At 38.8% G+C, this 17,730-nt stretch overlaps 1 protein-coding gene across 6 annotated transcripts in view; it reads left to right on the top strand.

Annotated features, from left to right (window-relative positions):
* The window catches only part of HECW2 (HECT, C2 and WW domain containing E3 ubiquitin protein ligase 2), a 167,102-nt gene extending 151,567 nt beyond the window's left edge, over positions 1-15,535 (top strand). For 3 of the 6 annotated variants that reach the window (XM_015634347.1, XM_033515891.1, XM_015634348.3), the window contains 7 exons: positions 2,125-2,271; positions 5,948-6,160; positions 7,837-7,981; positions 8,252-8,378; positions 9,260-9,308; positions 10,619-10,798; positions 12,641-15,535. In XM_015634347.1, the coding sequence (XP_015489833.1) occupies positions 2,125-2,271; positions 5,948-6,160; positions 7,837-7,981; positions 8,252-8,378; positions 9,260-9,308; positions 10,619-10,798; positions 12,641-12,923 (1,144 nt within the window). In that variant the 3' untranslated portion in view covers positions 12,924-15,535. Of the gene's footprint in view, positions 1-7; positions 111-2,121; positions 2,272-3,180; positions 3,243-5,947; positions 6,161-7,836; positions 7,982-8,251; positions 8,379-9,259; positions 9,309-10,618; positions 10,799-12,640 lie in introns of those variants that run through there. The other 3 variants (XM_015634351.2, XM_015634352.2, XM_015634349.1) reach the window with 3 other exon arrangements.
* The last annotated feature ends 2,195 nt before the right edge of the window (positions 15,536-17,730 follow it).

The following is a 17,730-nucleotide window of genomic DNA, read 5'->3' as shown; positions in this document are numbered from 1 at the left end:
GCACTCGCTCCGCTGGGGCAGCCGCTCCTCCCGGGTTGCGCCTTTCAAACGCCGAGAGGCGGCGAGTGAGTGGGAGCAGCGCTGTGAGGGACGACGGGCGGCGGCCAGCGGTGAGTGTGGCCGGCCGGGGGGCTGCGGTGCTGAGCCAAGCCAAGCCGAGCCGAACCGAGCCGAGCCTGTGTCTGGGTGCGGTGGAAGCGCCGCGCTGCCTCCCCGGCCGGTGCTGGGTCGCGCCGGCGAGAGCGCGGGGAGTGCCTGTGAGGGGAGCCGGGGCTGTCCTGTGGGTACCGGGCCGGGTCCCGCCCGGCCGCTGCCAAACATCTTACCGGCCCGGCCCGGGGATTCGATGTCTTCAGAAAGGGTTAAAGGAGCTGACTTTTTTCCCGGTTAAACTTCCCTAGTTTAGTGGGAAGCCTTCTTTTTCCCCGTAGCTAGTTGAACCTCATTCTTCTGAGTAGATTCCGTGCCTGCTGTGGATATGTGTTCTTCTCTATTCTTGATTATACTGAGCTAAAAAAAGGAAGATGTGGTGTTTTACCAGAAAAGCAACGTCAAGACAACCTGAGGCAGAAGCTCTCCTTAATAATTGCTCTGTACGAATGACCATGTAAAATGAAAGCTTACGTAAAAAATTCGATAATGGTAATAAACCTGATAATAGTAAACTCACAATTAATGAGGCCAGTTATCGAACACAAATGGTTTTCTACTGAAGTACGGTAGGACAAAGATACAGTTTAGGGGTTAAAGTTACCGAGTGAGTACAGCCCTAAAGAGAGGCATGTAAAATTTCAGACATCAAAATCGTCCTCTTAAATGGTAAACTGTCATATAATTGTGGGAGGAGGAATGCTTGCTTGTTACAGAGTGAGTCAAAGATTTGTGTATTATATTGTATTGTGACCTTTTCATAATTTCTTAAAGAAGCTATTTCCTGCATATCAGATGATGCTTTGAAGATATTTTTAAACTATGTAGTTTGGGTCTTTTCCCTGCTAAACTATGTATGATGATTTGAATCCAAAATATTTCTAATATGAATATCCATGTTCCATCCCACATGGGAATGTGAACAATGCTGGATGGGTACTGGGTTACATTTGGATCATAACTAGTTTGAGTGTCCCCAGAAGTGTCTGACAGTGCATTTCTCTCATTTAAACTGCAAGTGTATTTTTGTGAGTTTGCTGTCTCTGAATTGTAATTTCCCCCTTTTTTCTTTCTTTCACTAATAAAGGTAAATCTCTTTAACTTAAAGAAGCCACCAATTACTACTTCTGCTATCCTTCAGTAACCTTTTTCTGACTTGCTTTTGCATTTCACCTGAAGAGATGCTTCAGGCCTGTAAATGTGAATACCAAACCCCAGTATTTTTATTTGGTTTGGTATTGTTGTTTTGGTTTTTTTTTTTTCACTGTAGTAGAAATTATGTGGGTGGGTGTATCTTCATAATGTGCTGTTCTACTGGTTTATTAAGGTAATTTAATCAGGATTACTACATCATTTGATTCTAAATGATCTGAACTTGCAAAGAGGACCTTGTCCATTCATGCTTCTCTCTGACAATTAACTCAGCCTTAAAAAGGAAACTTAGAGGAGCTATGAGTGGGCCGAATAACAAATGTGAATATTCCTACTGGGAAAAGGACACCACTTTGTCCTCCTGCCATTCTGCAATTAACAAACAGGAAGAAGTTTTGGTAAATTCCCCCAGGAACAAATATCTGTTAAAAGTGTAAGCTTAAGGGAAGTGTGAAAGTTAGCCAGAATCCAGAGAGGAGTTTCAGAAAGATTTAAAAAAGGTACATCTCATTAATAGTTAAGTAGCTATTAGCATTTTTATTAGAACTAAAGCTTATCCCTAGTATCTTATGGATGTGCTCCAGGGAGAAAAAACCCCAACTTATCTCAAGTGTTTACATTATTAAATTAGCATGTCCTGATTAATATTCCTTTCAGGTTTTATTTTTAGTGATTAAATGTGTTGTTTTCAGGCTGCTACTGAACAAAGTTCTGGCTGTTATAGTTTTATAGCCCTAAATTCGTAGTATCTGTAGTATTTGTATACTTTCTCATGCTGTTACTGTGGAGTTTCCAAAGCTATTAATTGTTTTGCTTCAGCAGGTGGCTTGTAGAAGAGCTCCTGACAATGTCGAGGAGAAAGCTGGAGAATAAAAGCCTTTCTGGCTTGTTGGCCACATCTCTGCACACACCATTCAAGACAGAAAACTTCCACAATTTTTATATGCTTGAATCAAAAGAGCTAGGAAGGTAAGATTATTCCTATTTATTTTATTTGAGCAAGAGGAATTTCTGCTGCAAGAAAATTCTCTGTAAAATGAAGCAAACCTTTATGGTAAGAGATGAAGAAGGAAGTATGCACCTCTCCTTTCCTGTCCCCTTCTTTGTTTCACAGTGGGTTCTTTAGGGAAAAGGAAAAGGGACAGCAAGGCATAAGTTGCCAGCATTTTCTATGTCAGAGAGATCTGGAGGGTTTTCATAGGCATGTAGATTTGGGATTATCTTTGTTTCCCTGCCTAACCCACATAGATTCCAGGGGCGTGGCCTAAACAAGAGATGACACTGTAAAACAAAGAATGAGGATTTTGAGTTGGTTGTTCCAGGTGTTTGGGTGAGTTTTCTGAGAAAACAAGGACCTTTTCTCTCCCTTTTCCAACCTCAGGCAGTTAAACTGAGTTTCAAACAAGCTGCTGTTTCAGAGCAGTTTTGCAGCCTGCTTCCCTTGCTCTAGTTTGTAACAGTAAAATAGGAAATAAAATATCAAAGCACCCAAACTCTTGGTATTTATGATGCTGTTTCAGACATATAGGTGAATATGTGTATTGAAATCACTGGGTTAGTTCATGCCTTGAAAATACTCAGTGAATTGGGTGTGAAACCATGCAAACATGATGCTGTGATCGTGTTTCCCAGCTCCCTGAAGAAGTGGGCCGGGTCAGTCTCACAGCTGTGCCTTGCTGTGCTGCATAAGGATCCTTTGCCCCACAGCTCTTTTTGTCAGCAGAGATGCTCTTCTGCATGTGGTTTGTGAGCTCTTCAGCCTTCATTGTTCTCTTTTTATTTTTATTTTTTTTTCCTAGCATGTGCTTTATCTGGTACACTTTTATACAAGTGCAGATTACAGCCCATAACTTTTCTTCTTTTCTTAACTTTTGTCAGCTCTGCTTTTGAATTCTAAGCTCTACAGAAGCAGTTTATATGCAGCACCCTCTAGAACTCAGGTATTGTTCCAACGCTGGATTTTCAGACTCTACATACTTGTGAGATGATGTCTAAAGCAAACAAAAGTGTAGATTTTGTGTGAATTCCAGAACAGAGTTTTTTATTTTTTCTGTGCATGCAAAACCAGGCATAACAAAATAAATGCCAAAATGCAAAGAAAACAGAAGCAGAGCTCTGTTTTACAAACATATTTGTGATTTCTCCTGGACTAACTGCTTGTGTATTTTTTCATGTTTTTAAGTGTATAAATGCTTTTTAAGTGATGTAAAATCCCTCTTTTCTTTGTAATCTCTCTCAATGGTTCAGTATGCTTTAATTTTCACTTGCAATTTTCTTTTTCCTCTTGAGATTATGTAGTAAATAGTTCTCTTGTTCTCTGCTTAAGCTTCCCAAGCCCCATTTCTTTCTCCCACACCCTTATCTGTTGGGTCCTTTGGTATTTAAGACACTGACTCATGAAGCTGGCAGGTTAGGTTCTGTTTAGTGGCTTAAGTACTTCTGTCCCTGGTGTGTGCGTGGCTTGGCTTCTTTTGAAGTAGTTAAATTTCTGTGGTTTCTGAGCTGAGATATGAAAACATCCTGAAATCAGTTTTTCTTGCAGAGCTGGGTTGTGAAGGGGGATGGTTGCACAGGCAAGGAGTGGGAACTGCTCCACTTGCGTCAGTGCAGCACTTCCGAGCTGACTTTCTTGTGTTTCTGGAGCAATTTTCACAGCTCTAAAACACATTTTTGTCTTATTTTTTGCCATAATTTTTGCCTTAATTGGAACACTGCTAATAAATGAGTGGAAGGAAATTCTTACATCTCAAATCTGGAGATATCACTAACCCTTCAAAGTTGTTAAACGCACAGCAGCCACAAGGAAGATGTGCCAAAACTGCTGGGGAAGATCTTGCAGTTCTCATGAAACTAAACTGGTTCCCCTTTGTTAATTTTAGAGACACTTTCATGGCTGGCAGGGTTGACGTGATGCTAAAAAGAGAATGTGAGCTGGAGGGGAGAGTGTTTTCAGCTTGGGTACATTATGAAATTGAGCTCAGTAACTACAAATGCTCTGCAGTAATGAGCTGGGTTAACAATTGGGAAAGGACGTGGCCGTTTCAGGCTTACAGGTAGTTGCTAAGGTGAAGTGTGCATGTATCAGACTAAGTAACTTTCACCTCTAAAGTTTACTGCTTTTCAAAAGAGGATCGAGAAAATCTACAACTAATTGATGTTGAAATAAATGATGACAGAAGGCCTGTTTTGTTGAATTTATTTTTAAGTTATAGCACTATGATTCAAAGTCATCTTTAACTATTTAATAATTTAGGCACCTTTGTACAATTATTTGCAAATGAAAATCGATTTTTTGCATGAGATGCTCATCCCTGTTTTGATTAAATACTGAAATCTAGATATTTTTCAAAAAATATATTTTTTTTTTTTCCAAGAAATGTTCCTTTTCAGCACTGGGATTTTTGCACCAGAAAAAAAGGAAAGCCTGAAAGGCAATGTGGTGTTTTCTACTAAAGAAGCTAATTTAGTTTAAAGAGCACAGCTCAGATAGCTAAAGAGTTAGTTAAAGAGCACAGCTCGTTCTGACCTGTTGCATTGTGTTTGTTCTTAGTATGCTGTGGTAACAAAAAATAGACAGGGTTTTTTTTAAGAGATAAATGTAGATTGTGCACTTTGTACATAGCTTGATGCTGTTTTTAGAACTTTACTCACAGTTTATTGCAGCCTTTCAAGTTGTTTTTTGTAAATAAGGCTTCTTGTACCATTTGAGAACACATTGCATGTATGCAAACAGGCATTTCTGGGAATGCCATATTAGCGGTTATGAAATTGTTTTTTTCAGGAGTTTATAACTTGGCTTTAAAAAAAGTGCATTTTTTCCTCCAAATTTTTTAAAAGATCAGCTTGATATTTTAACTACAGTATGTGGTTTTCTTCTAAAAACATTTCTTTGCCAAAATATGGTTTTGTTTCCATACCTAAACAGCTGGCTAGGAAATAAAGCACCGCACTTTGTCTAAGTGTAATTGAGGAAGAGAATGCTAACTAGTGGGTGCTTTCCTATTAAGATGTTTTGAAACATTTTGTAGATACCTGGGATTTTTGTAGCAGTAGTACATGGTTTGTGGAAGGAAATTCTCTTTATGACTACATTTTATTTTTTTTTTTTTCACTGAAAACCTCCTGCCCCACCCATACATTTAAATGTGCTTTGTTTTCTCTGTTCATTCTCTGCATTTCACAGGGGTTTGCTTTGTTTGTTTTTGTCCTGTAGGTGTTGTAATGAGGTTGAGGGTGTTCTAATATCTTGCCAACCTGAACAGAGCTCTGGGCAGCCTGGTAAGACCTCATGGCTGGCCCTGCTTTAAGCAGGAGGTTTTTAAAGACCTCCAGAAATCCTTTCCAACTGAATTATTCTGTGACCTGACAGTGAGAATGTCCCTGTAACTTGATACTCTGATTTAATGTTTAGCTAGGCTGTGTAAAGGGAATTTTACTGGGTTGCACCAGAGCTTCGTCTAGCTTAGTATCCTTCTACAGTGCCTGCAAGTGAATGTTCAGGAAACAGTGCAAGAGCAGGCCAAGCATGGCATTTCCCAATACATTTTTTTGTTTGTTTCCAATTATTTTCTGTCTTCTTATTTCTGATATTAATTTATACACTTGTGATTTCCTGCATCTCAGTGCTTTCCATTTTATTTTGTAGAGGAAGATGTGCTGTGGTGAGAAAATGTGTAGCTAAATCCACAGGCCAAGAGTATGCAGCTAAATTCTTAAAGAAAAGAAGACGAGGTCAAGACTGCAAAGCAGAGATTCTGCATGAAATTGCTGTCCTTGAGTTAATGAAATCCAATCCTCGCATAGTTAATCTCCATGAAGTCTATGAAACAGCAAATGAGATCATCTTAGTGTTGGAATAGTAAGTATGTCTTCATCACATATTCCATGTCTGTAGGAAAAAAAAAATCTTTCAATGTATTAATTTTTTTGCATGAATTGCCTGAATGCCAAGAAGAATTGCAACAGTACCCTATATACATTATGCTAATCTTTCGTTATAGTATACTATATACTATATATAGTATATATATATATAGTATTTTTTTCCTTTAAGAATGTTTCAGGCAAGGTGACTGGAAATGTTATTGGATTACCATAGAAGGTCCTGAGTGCTTTGATGCAACTTAAATCACCAAAAAAAAAAGTCACTGATACCAAGTACACAGATTTCAAAGAGGTTGAGCATATCCATGCCTGTGAACTTCAAGTTAACACTTTTGGTGACTGAAGGCTTACAGTTAGTTAGTTTGTTTTAAACTCCTGAATTTAGTAGTTTTGTTATTTTAAAACTGACTTTTGGAGCAGTTTCCTAAAAGATTCCCATATTTTTTACACATGTCCCCAAACCTTATTAGCCCTGAAAAAAATAGTTTAATTTGGGAATTGAATTTGAATCATGTATCATACTTGTTGTATGTGTAAATTTTTTGTGTGGAATGTAAGGAAGAAAAATACAGCCTGTGAAATGAATTCTTTCTAAGCTTTAAGTTTTGTGTACAAAGTATTTGAAGTGCTGTAAATGGTGGTCTCCATACATCATGATATATATATTTGGAAAACTTGAAGGCATTTAGCTAGATTTCATGTTAAAAAGCCTTTTTCCCCTGGAACTAGATGACCCCTAACATATTATTTGCTGTTCTAAGGCTTTTTGTGCAAATCCTTTAGTGCAGAGCTTTCAGCTCTTTGCCCATCTGGGTGCTCACCATCAAATATGGGTGTAATACAGCTTGAGCACAGGAATACTGTGGGAGCTGACAACCTTGTGAGAGCTGAAATTCATGGTGTCCTCTGCCCATCCCCTCATGTCCACGTTGCCACAAAGTCACCTGGGTGGGGCATTACTGCCACCTCCCGTAACCTCAGCGGGTTTGTGGCTGTGTTCATTCCTTTTGTCCGTTGTCTGACTTCTTAATAGACTCTTATTTTGTTAGCAATGAAGTTTAGCCTCAGCAATCTGTAGTTTTGAGGAAGCCTTTCATCTTTGAGAGAAACTTCAGGCACTCAGAGCAGGCTGAGTAATGATCTCAAACCCAGCCTGAAAGGAGACAGCTGACACTGCAGCCAAGTGTAGGAATAACTCATAAACCACAGGAACACAGATATTTCCATGCTGCTTTACACTGCTCTGCATTATTTATGAACTGGTCTCATGGAAGAAATTTTAGATTTGACTTGAAAAGAAAGGCTTCTTTGATTAGGGACTGATGATAGAACTCAGCTTCTGGAAGGCATCTTCCAACTTGCTTGAGGGGACCAACCAGAGAATTATGAGGGTACCAGTCAAAGGAGCTTTTTGCTGTCTCAACTGCTTTTAGAGGCTATAAGGAAAGAAAAATCATAATCAGATTTTTTTTTCCCTTTTCTAAGTGTTTATATTAAGTGTTTTAGTGTAAATGTGTAAAAAAAAATTATTCCTGGCCTCTCTGATATTACAGATATATGTTAGATGAATATGTGCTGTTGAAAATATTTTTCCTCACTTAAGCTTCAAAATATAAACTTAATACATAGGTGTTCTTTAATGTGTTTCAGTGCTGCTGGAGGAGAAATATTTGACTTGTGTGTCCCAGATCTGGATGACAGAATTGGTGAAAGGGATATTGTAAGGCTTATCAGGCAAATACTTGAAGGACTTTGCTGCTTGCATGAAAACAATATTGTTCATCTTGATTTGAAGGTGAGGCTGCAGCAAGCTTTGTGTTAGCATTTTATTTTCAATTTATTGTACTCATTGAAGTCATTTGGTTAATACATAAAAAGATGACAAAAAAAGGAGATTAAATTATATTAAAATGAGATTAAAAGGATAGAGATTAAATATTTTTAAAGTATAATAAATATTTAGCAATAATGATTGCATATTAGAAGCTGAAATGTTATTTAGTACATTAGCCTTTTTTTTCAGATTGTATTTTATTAATTACAAATGCAATATTTTCTATTCTAGCCTCAAAATATTTTGCTGAGCAGTCTCAATCCTCTTGGTGATGTAAAAATTGTAGATTTTGGGATGTCCCGGAAACTTGAGAATTCCAATGAACTGCGGCAGATCATGGGAACAACAGAGTATCTCGGTAGGGGAAGGCAACTTCACAACATCTGTGTGGGCTTTTGAAGAAACAGGAACAGTTCACATAGCACACTTAGCAGCTTAATATCTGATAAAGAAGGTCACAGGACAGGACAACATGTTTTGAACTGTTCTTTTTTAAGAGCAGTCAACAAATATTTGCACCAAAAAATCCCAAATTCTATCAATAAGTGCACCTCTCGATTTTATACCGTAGTATTTGCTGGGATACCGGCTGTTAAATTGTTCCAATTAGAATTGAAATACAACATTAGCATGCACAAAAAAAATGTTCTTTGAATTAATGTAACATCTTCAGTGTTATTCAATATGATGATTTAATGAGATTAAAATACTCCTTGGAAAGGGAAAGATTGCTGTTAACACTTACCCTTCTCTGAGGGACAAGTTTCCTTCATGATTTGCCAACACTCAATGTTAAGAGCACTTCGTTCTGCAGTGAGTAACTTGCGACCTAGCCTATGCTAACAGCCACTGATCTTAACACTGGCTTGGTCATCTTGTTTTGCAGTTTTAACATGCTGAAGGGTTTATGCCTTCCCCTTAAAAAGCTGTATAATTCAAAACCTCTTAGGAGAAAAATTGACGTGCATGCATCTGATTGGAACCCATTTTGGAACCTGGATAAACTTCAGGCCGTGTAGAGCCACTTTGGTGTGAACCAAGTAAACATCCGTGTCTAGGCAAATGGAAACAACTTGTTTGCCACCCTTATGGCTTGGAAATAATAAACCTAATTACTGAAACTACATGTTGAGTATCTCAATAATGGTTGGCAAAAGAATGCCAGAAATGTAATGTATGATTCAAGGCCATTTGAATAACATATTTATTAAAGCATTTTTCTTCTTTCCATCTCCTTAGCTCCAGAAATCCTGAACTATGATCCCATTACCACAGCTACAGACATGTGGTAGGTTTTAGCTTCATTTTACTTACCCCTTAACAATCTAAGGGCCTGATTCAATTTCATCTGGCTTCCGAGAATCCTCTTCTGTTGGTGGGCTGGCTGAAAGAGGGAGGGAAGGAGGGGAGGAGAAGGCGGCCTCAGGATATAACTTGGGGCTTGCAGGAGTTTATGGGTCTGTTGCACACTTAGTGGGGAATGCAGGTGGCTTCTGAGCCTGTAGAGAATAGGTGTTTGTTCTGAGGGAGTAACAGTGGCTGGATAACATACTTTAGGTATTACTTACTCCTGGATGACATGCTTCAGGTATTAGCTACTCTAGGATACTTCCCTCCCCACTTCTACATCATTAAATATTTTTTTATACAAATTATAAGAAGGATGCAAACTTCCTACTTTTTATTTTTAGAGAAATATTTGCAGAATGAATCATAAAAAATGACAAGTACCTTGAACTGACCCACAACTTTTTATGGCTTTTTAATTTTATGAACTATATTAAAGACTAGTTTTTGAAATGTTTCCTTTAAAACATGAACTCTTCAGCATCTTAATTAAAATTCACTGTTGAAAATTGCTAATTGCTCCTTTGAAATCCTCAACTCATAATAGTAACTAAATCTGTTCATTAATGTTTTTTTAATCATGTATTATTTGCCTGCTATTGTGGAAAAACATAAAAAAACCCTACTGACACTCTGCTCACAATGACAAACCCAGCAGCTGCTTATTTCCACACTGCAATGAGTGCTAAATTCTGATCTATCAGATAGACCACAGATATGTTTTTATTATGCATCAAGAAACCGTCTTAAGATTTATAATAGATTGCATGATGTGGTGCTCATGTTCTTGGGAGAAACATCTCATCTAGAAGAGATTGTAACACAGCTCAGGTGTCAAATGTACACAGAGGTTAATTAAAAGTCTTTGCTCTGTCATCCAGAATTACAGTGAAGGATGGGTTTTATTTGCATGCAGATTAAAGTGTCTTTTCTGCAGCTCTGTTATCCAGAATTGCCCAAGAGTGGGCTGTGTAAAAATGGTATTTCCTTTTCCTAACAATCTCAGTAGGAAGAAAAGGGTATATTGAAACTAAACAATTTTCGATAATTCTTTCATTGAGATACATACACACACATACCTTTCCTTGTGTGTGCAGTCATGCTTGAATCACATAAAATTGAGGTGTAGCATGTTTGCTGTAATTCTGAGTGTGGGATATGTCAGGAAGTTTGATCTGTAGCACAGTAAACATATGCAAGATGTATTGTTTAAGTTCTCTAGTAGGTTTATACATTGTGTTCTTATCTCAGGAACATCGGTGTCATCTCATACATGCTGCTGACACAAGAATCTCCATTTGTGGGAGCTGATGTTCAAGAAACTTACCTTAATATATCTCAAGTTAACGTGGATTATTCAGAAGAAACATTTTCATCAGTTTCACAGCCTGCAAAAGACTTCATTCAAAAACTTCTCATAAAAAATCCAGAGTAAGTAGCAAACTCCTCCCGGCAAGAACCCTAAATTTGTGGAGCACCTAGAAAAGGTTAGTTTGTGCTTCATGTCACTGATAAGATCAGCTGGATACTTCACAATGCATTGGTATTTTCAACTGGATATTTAAAAGTGCAGGTTCATGCTTTTCCATAAAGTGTGAATCTTGGATTCAATGGCTGGCTAAAATTGTCAGATATTATTTTTGTTATTGTTACAGACAACATTATTGTTAGTCAGGCTTGTTCTTTGAGTTTTTTTAGTTTGAGTTTATTTATGTTTTCATTCAGATGACAGATTTTTAAAGATTTTATTAAAGCATACTCTAGAAAAGTCACATTCTTTTCTGTAATTATTGTAGTTTGGAAAGGCAGTGCTCTTTGCAGTGCTTTCTTGTTTCCTGACTTACCTTTATCTTTTTACTTAAATGCATCTCTTATTATATACTTATACTTGGCAGTGCTTTGCCTTGTTCAGTCTTCTAAAAATGTTCTCAATCCAAAGTGAAATTTTTTTGTTTGTAAGGCACAAAGCCGAGTTAAGAAAAATGAAGAGTTAAGAAGAGTTAAGGCTCCCTTAACTCTGCATTCTTCAGTTCAGACTCTAATCAAGACCTTGCAAAGCAGCTGGACTTTGAGAAGTGAGCTGGTCAGGTATTATTGATTGCAGTGCTAGATATTGTCACCTGTGGGGTGAGACAGTAATCCTTGTCAGCTTCAGAGAGCCTCCAGCAGGCAGAAGTGAGCCTGCCTGGCTGAGAGAGGCTCTTGGATAGGAGGTGATTCCTGGGAAGTGGCTGCTCTGAGGCAATAAGGACTCCATATAAAGCATGTCTGAAGAGTCCTTCCTGTCTTAACATCTCACATGCATGGTTTGTCAGGATCTGAAATGATTCACAAAACACCAGTATCATGAGGGAATCTTATCTTTCATATTTGTGGAGCACCTAGAAAAAAGGAATCAATGATGAAGAACCTGCTTTGATAACTCTTAGTGTGCACCTGTGGGGAATTTGACATTCTGTCACCATTACTACTCACTTTCTTCTGGGCATCTAGATAATCTTCATTATATACTCAATAAGCTGCCTTTTTTTTTTTTTCTCCCCATTCCAACTCTTGATGACTACACCTCCTTGAATTTTAAGAGGAAAACTCTTAAACAGAGTTTAACGCTGTAAAGTTACACTTTTCTGAGTGAAAAATATTCCCATGTTCCGGCAGAGTTAAGGACAAGTAGTGGGCTCTATTGCATTGGAGCCAGTTTTCTGCCAAGTTCTGTGGAAGTTAACAATGCAGAACACAATTAAAACTTGTAGTAGCACTGTACTAGGTTATCCAGAGGAGCAATTTTCTAAGTCTGGTTTGTTTTGTAGGATCTACAATTTGAAGGGTTTATGCTAGATGAACTGCAAGAGTAAAACAATAGAAAATGTCAGAGTTGATGACATCCTGTTAACTTGGCTATCCTTAAAAGTGTAATGACTGAATATTCATGAGGCTCACTATTTATGGTCTGTATAAAACATATGACTTTAAAAGCAAAAACAAGTGCCCATTTATGTGTACCATGTTGAAAACATTCCAAGGGACTGTGTTGAAAACATTCCCAGGAATTTTATTCCTTGTTCTGGTGAAAGCTTACCAGCTTTAGGGTAATCCATCAACTAAGTTTAGGTGCGTGTACCCAATACTTGTAGCAGCTGAGGTAGGAGTGAAAACACACCAATATTGACTCTTCAGTGTCAATTTTGCTTGGGATTTTTAGAATCAGAACTATTTTAGATTTTTAGTACTGGTGAAATTAACTTGAGCACCTTTCCCTTTCTCCTCCCGAAGGGACAGGCCCACTGCAGCGGACTGTCTCTCCCATTCGTGGTTGCAGCAAGGGGAGCTCACGCTCCTGTGCAGCCCTGAAGAAACTTGCTGCTCCTCTCAGCTGCCAGGACACACCACAAAGTGCTCAGAAGAGCGGAGTGTAAAATCCTGCTGCAGTGGTAGCTGCAGCGACAAGGAGGACAAGGAGAACATTCCAGAGGACAGCAGTACGCTCTCCAAACGCTTCCGCTTCGATGATTCTTTGCAGTATCCCCAAGACTTCGTGACAGACTTTGTGTGTTAATGTGTGATACAGACTTTTCATGAAATGCATTCAGCATAGTCTGTTCCAGTGGTGAAAGAAAGGTTCTGGCTTGCCAATTCATGCAGCATTGGCAAACTGGAAATGCACTTTGATTCTTTTATACTGGTGCCTCCTTTTCTATCCATTGCTGGCAGTGGATTTAACTCCTGAGGAATTGGAGTTGTGCCAATAAAATGAATTATTTTTTTTAAGAAGATATAATTAAATATTTTTGCACTTTTCAAGTTCTAGTCAAAAGATGATGCTAGAGCAAACAAACTGAAACCTGCAAGTGAGTTAAATGTAGTCTTTGCCAAACAGTGGTTGAACACATGCATGCTTTTAGGACTACCCTTAGTAAGAAATTGGGAAGGGAAGAAGGGAGGCTGAATCTTGCTGGTTTATTGGAGTTGCTTGCTACCATTCTCACCACTTTAAATAGAGGCTAAATTTGGTATGATTTGGAACTATGGTACATCTGTTGGGGCATTTGGAAACCTGTTTTCCCTCTAGCATCACTAGTAGTTCTGCCTTATAGATCTGGTCTACTTGGGCATTATTGTGCATATTCTATGTGGTTATGCTGTGTTGCATCCCTGCAACACTTGGTAGAGAAAACAGGTATATTGTCAGTGCTTGTGGGTCTTGGCTTCTTACCATAGATTACGTTTGAAGATGAGGTTCCTATGCTGATGTGAATATTTGAACTTGGTGGTTTGTTTTTATCAAACTTTTGAAATAGTATAATCTATCTGTACTGATTTTTCCTTATGTTAAAAAAAAAAACAAACCAAAACAATCCCCCCTCAAAAACCCCACACAAACAAGCCCCAAAACACAAAGCCTCTAGCTAAAAGCAGTGAAAACTGAGTAAACTGAAAATAACCATTTTTGCCAGTGAAACTGCAATGAACAACTTTTCTCTGTGCCCCTCTAATGTAGAAGTGCATCTTGCTGTCAATTAGTGTTGCCCATAATTACTCAGCTTCATGCCTGCTCTGAGAAATGGACTGCAGTGTGTTAGTATTTAAAGCCAAACTACCTAATAATTGTTTTAAGCCTTTAAAATTGGTTTGGTTAGTGGTATTTTTTTAAAGTTCTGTGCCTTCCACTTCCACTTGTTTCTGGCTCTAAGGTAATAATGCCTGTGTCAAGTTTTGTCTTAGAGCAAATGCCAGTTGTGCCTTAACAGCCTGAAACTAATATTCATAAAATAAGCCCCTTAATCATATCAGATGCTGGGAGCCTTTTGGGCAGTGAATTTATTAAAACTCACATAGATATTTTGAAAGCAAATGCCACTTTGAAATATTTTGGGATTTTCCACTCTTCAAAGCTTAAATTTAATTGTCTTTAAATTGGATTTGTTTTCTGTAATAAAATACCACAATCTGATAATCCTTTTCAAGTGTGCCTGTGGATTTTTCAGTAGTCAGGCAGATTGGCATTTTGGAATATGATTGAGAGGTGAACCTGATGGGTGGTAAAAGGTTGTGTTTTATCTTTCTTCACACAAGGAAAGAGCAGGTTTTTCCCAAACAGATTTCAATATAAGGTGTCACCTTAACATATGGGGCGATTCAGGACTGATATCTTGGTTTGGGGGAATGCTCACGTGGACAAGTGGAAAGCAGAGGTGTAAGGCATGTAAAACTTTTCAGCTTGTGTTTGTCAGTAGGAAAAGTTCTTCAAGCCTTAATTTCATGTGAAATGAAGTAATGGGTTTGTTCAGCAGAGACAAAGCCCTGATAGCCGGGTGTGAGGGAACCACACAGTCTCCCCTGTGTATGAATTCTCATGGAGCTTTTTTCAGTGGTACTGATTGTATATATAATTACAGAATTACTTTGCAGGAGGAGGCAGCTGTTGGATTGTGCTCAGGTACTTTACTCCCTTACTTTCCAAAGTCCTTGGCTTTTCCCAGTTGAGTCTTACTGACCTTTTGATTTTTTTCCACCATCATGGATTCCAGTTTGAACTGGGTAAGTTAAAACCACAGATTTTTTGATATATATGTAGAAGTTAAAGTTTACTTGAGATAAAGAAGAAAATGCTAAAAAGCTGTGTAGATAAAGGTAAAGAAGAATGTTTAAAAAAATTGTTATAATTTAAAATTATTCCTAAATATTCCTGAATGGAAATTACAATTATTTTTTAGCATCTGGAAAATAAAGCTGATAGCTTATTCCAGCACTTTATGACAAAGCTGTTATTCCTTATGATTTTTATCATGGTATCTGATGTTTACATTTCTTACTACTATAGAGGTAACTTATCTTTAAATAATTGAAAAATTGTTTTATCCAAAGAATTAAAGTTTTGAAGACTTTATTTGTATTTTATATGTACTTAAAATTTACTTTGAATTAGACTTTGTTTGGATAAGTGCATTTGATTTATTTTAAAATATTGTTATGCAAATTAACTCCAATTGAATGTAAATGCATACATTGTAGGCAACTGTTAGTCTGTTTTGTGTCGTGCCATATTACTGGGACTTTCCAAGTGTGAATGAATGCTGAGTAACATTTTCAGAAGACTGAAGTCATACTTCTATGCAGTTCATGATCTTTTTATATTTAAAAAAAAATAAATTTGCCATTTTTCCAAAACTTCTGTGTATTTGTTTATTCACAGACTCAGAGGCTGGTTGAGGTTGAGAGGGACCTCTGGAAGTCACGTTGTCCAAGCCCCCTGCTCCAGCCATCCTGTCTAGGTCTTGTTGGCCAGAACAATGTCCAGATGGTTTTGGATCTCCAAGGAAGGACACTGTCTCCCTGGGCCACCTGCTGCAGTTCTCAGTCAGCCTCACAGTAAAAGTATGTTCTTGTGCTCAGATGGAACCTTGTGGGTTCCAGTGTGTGCCCACTCCCTCTTGTCCTGTCACTGGGCATCACTGACAAGAGCCTGGCTCCATCTTTGCACCCCCACTTCAGATGATGATAAGTGTTCATAAGAGTCTCCCTGAGCTTTCTTCTGGCTAAACAGTTCCTGCTGCTTCATCCTGTCCTTGTAAGAGAGGTGCTGCAGTCCCTGAATGCCTTTGTGGCCTTTAGTTGGACTGCCAGCTATGTCTGTGTGTCTCACACTGGGTGCTGGGATGCCCAGAACTGGGCACTGCTCCTGTGTGAGTAACGGGAAGGATCACCTCTGTCATCCTGCTCGTGCTGCCCCCGCCATCAACCTGGTCTGGGGCACACTGCTGGCTCCTGTTCAACTCCAGGATCCCAGAGCCTTCTCTACAAGGGGGTTATTCCATCTGGATGGTCCCAGGGTGTTACCAGTGTATGTATCAGTGTATGGGACTGTTCCTCCACAGCTCATTTCCCCAGCCTGCAGAGATCCCTATGGATGGCAGCAAGACCCACAGGTGTATCAGCCACTCCCAGTTTTGTGTCACCTGCAGCCTTGCTGAGGGCATGCTCTGCCCATCATCATTAACCAGGATCTTTTGGGGGAATGTCAGAGGCCTCGCTCAGGTCTCGGCAGGCAGCATCTGCTGCTCTCCCTTCAGCTCCTGGCAGTCATTTCAGTGCAGAGGGTTGCTCAAGTCTGACTTCCCCTTGCTGAATCCATGCTGACTACAACCAGTGAATCATGAACTTTGCAGCTCACTTCCCGGAGCTGTTTTCCACGTGTCTGGGGTTTATGTAGAAAATGTTAGTGTTCCTATTTGTAATGATCCAGTTATATCTCGCTCTTGCAGAAGGAGCTGATACTTTTTATGTTGAATTATAATGCTCTTTCAGAATGGCCGTGTAAGACAACTTAAATAGAGTCTTTGTTATACATATTAACTTCCTAGGGCACCAATGGTACATTTGTTTCATTTTCAAGTAGATGACTGAAATAAAAAGCAGCAAAACCCAAAACAAGTGTTCTTTAGAAAGGGAGTTGCACTCAAAACAGGGGGTTAACTCCTGGTGTTATGTTATGTATGTTTCTTCCAAAGGCCAGTTTCATTGACAAAGCTTTTCCATTGTTTGAAATGCACAAATGGGCTTTCTTTTTCATGAAAGAAAACAGTGTATTCATGTTGTTGCTTTGGTGTTGCAGTGTTAAGTTCAGAAATTATCCGAATATTTACATTTATTGCACTGAAAGCTCCTATCAGGAATGATGCCTATTTTTTTTTACACATCAAGAAAACAAACTATTCTGTTTAGTGGTGGCTTGAGACAATTTGAAATTTCTACCTTTTCAAAAGTCCTCAGGAATTAGACGTCTTTGAGAAATGCATCACAGTGGCTTTAAACTGAGAGTAGAGTTAGGTTAGATAATGGGAAGAAATTCTTGACAGTGGGGGTCATGAGGCACTGGAACGGGTTGCTCAAAAAAGCTGTGGATGCTCCATCTCTAGAAGTGTTCAAGGCCGTGTTGGATGGAGCTCTGAGCAACCTGATCTAATGGAAGGTGTCCCTGCCCATGGCAGAGGGCTGGAACTGGACGGTCTGTAAGGTCCCTCCCAACCCAAACCATTATATGATGAGAACTGACCCTCTTCTTACCAGGACAGCTGTGCTTGTACTCTTGCCATGTGAAGCAAGTTGAGTTTGAAAAAATGTTTTGTAAAATTGGGGCAGAACATGAGTGTGCAATTACTGTGTTTGTTTCAGATACTACTCATCCTGGGCATTAAGAACCTGGAAGTTGACAGGCTTGAAAATACTGCTTGGTCCACTCAGAACTGCAGAAATGAGCAAGATACAGAATGAATCAGAGTGTAGGAAGTCTACCAAATTTACTGGTAATATTACAGGGCTGAATTGGCAAGTCCTCTACCAGTGAGTAATGTGCTATGAAAGTA

The sequence above is a fragment of the Parus major genome, chromosome 7 (assembly GCF_001522545.3).
Source record: "Parus major isolate Abel chromosome 7, Parus_major1.1, whole genome shotgun sequence".
Classification (NCBI taxonomy): Eukaryota; Metazoa; Chordata; class Aves; order Passeriformes; family Paridae; genus Parus; species Parus major.
The sequence above is the reverse complement of the archived record's forward strand: the minus strand, read 5'-3'. Positions and strand labels throughout refer to the sequence as shown.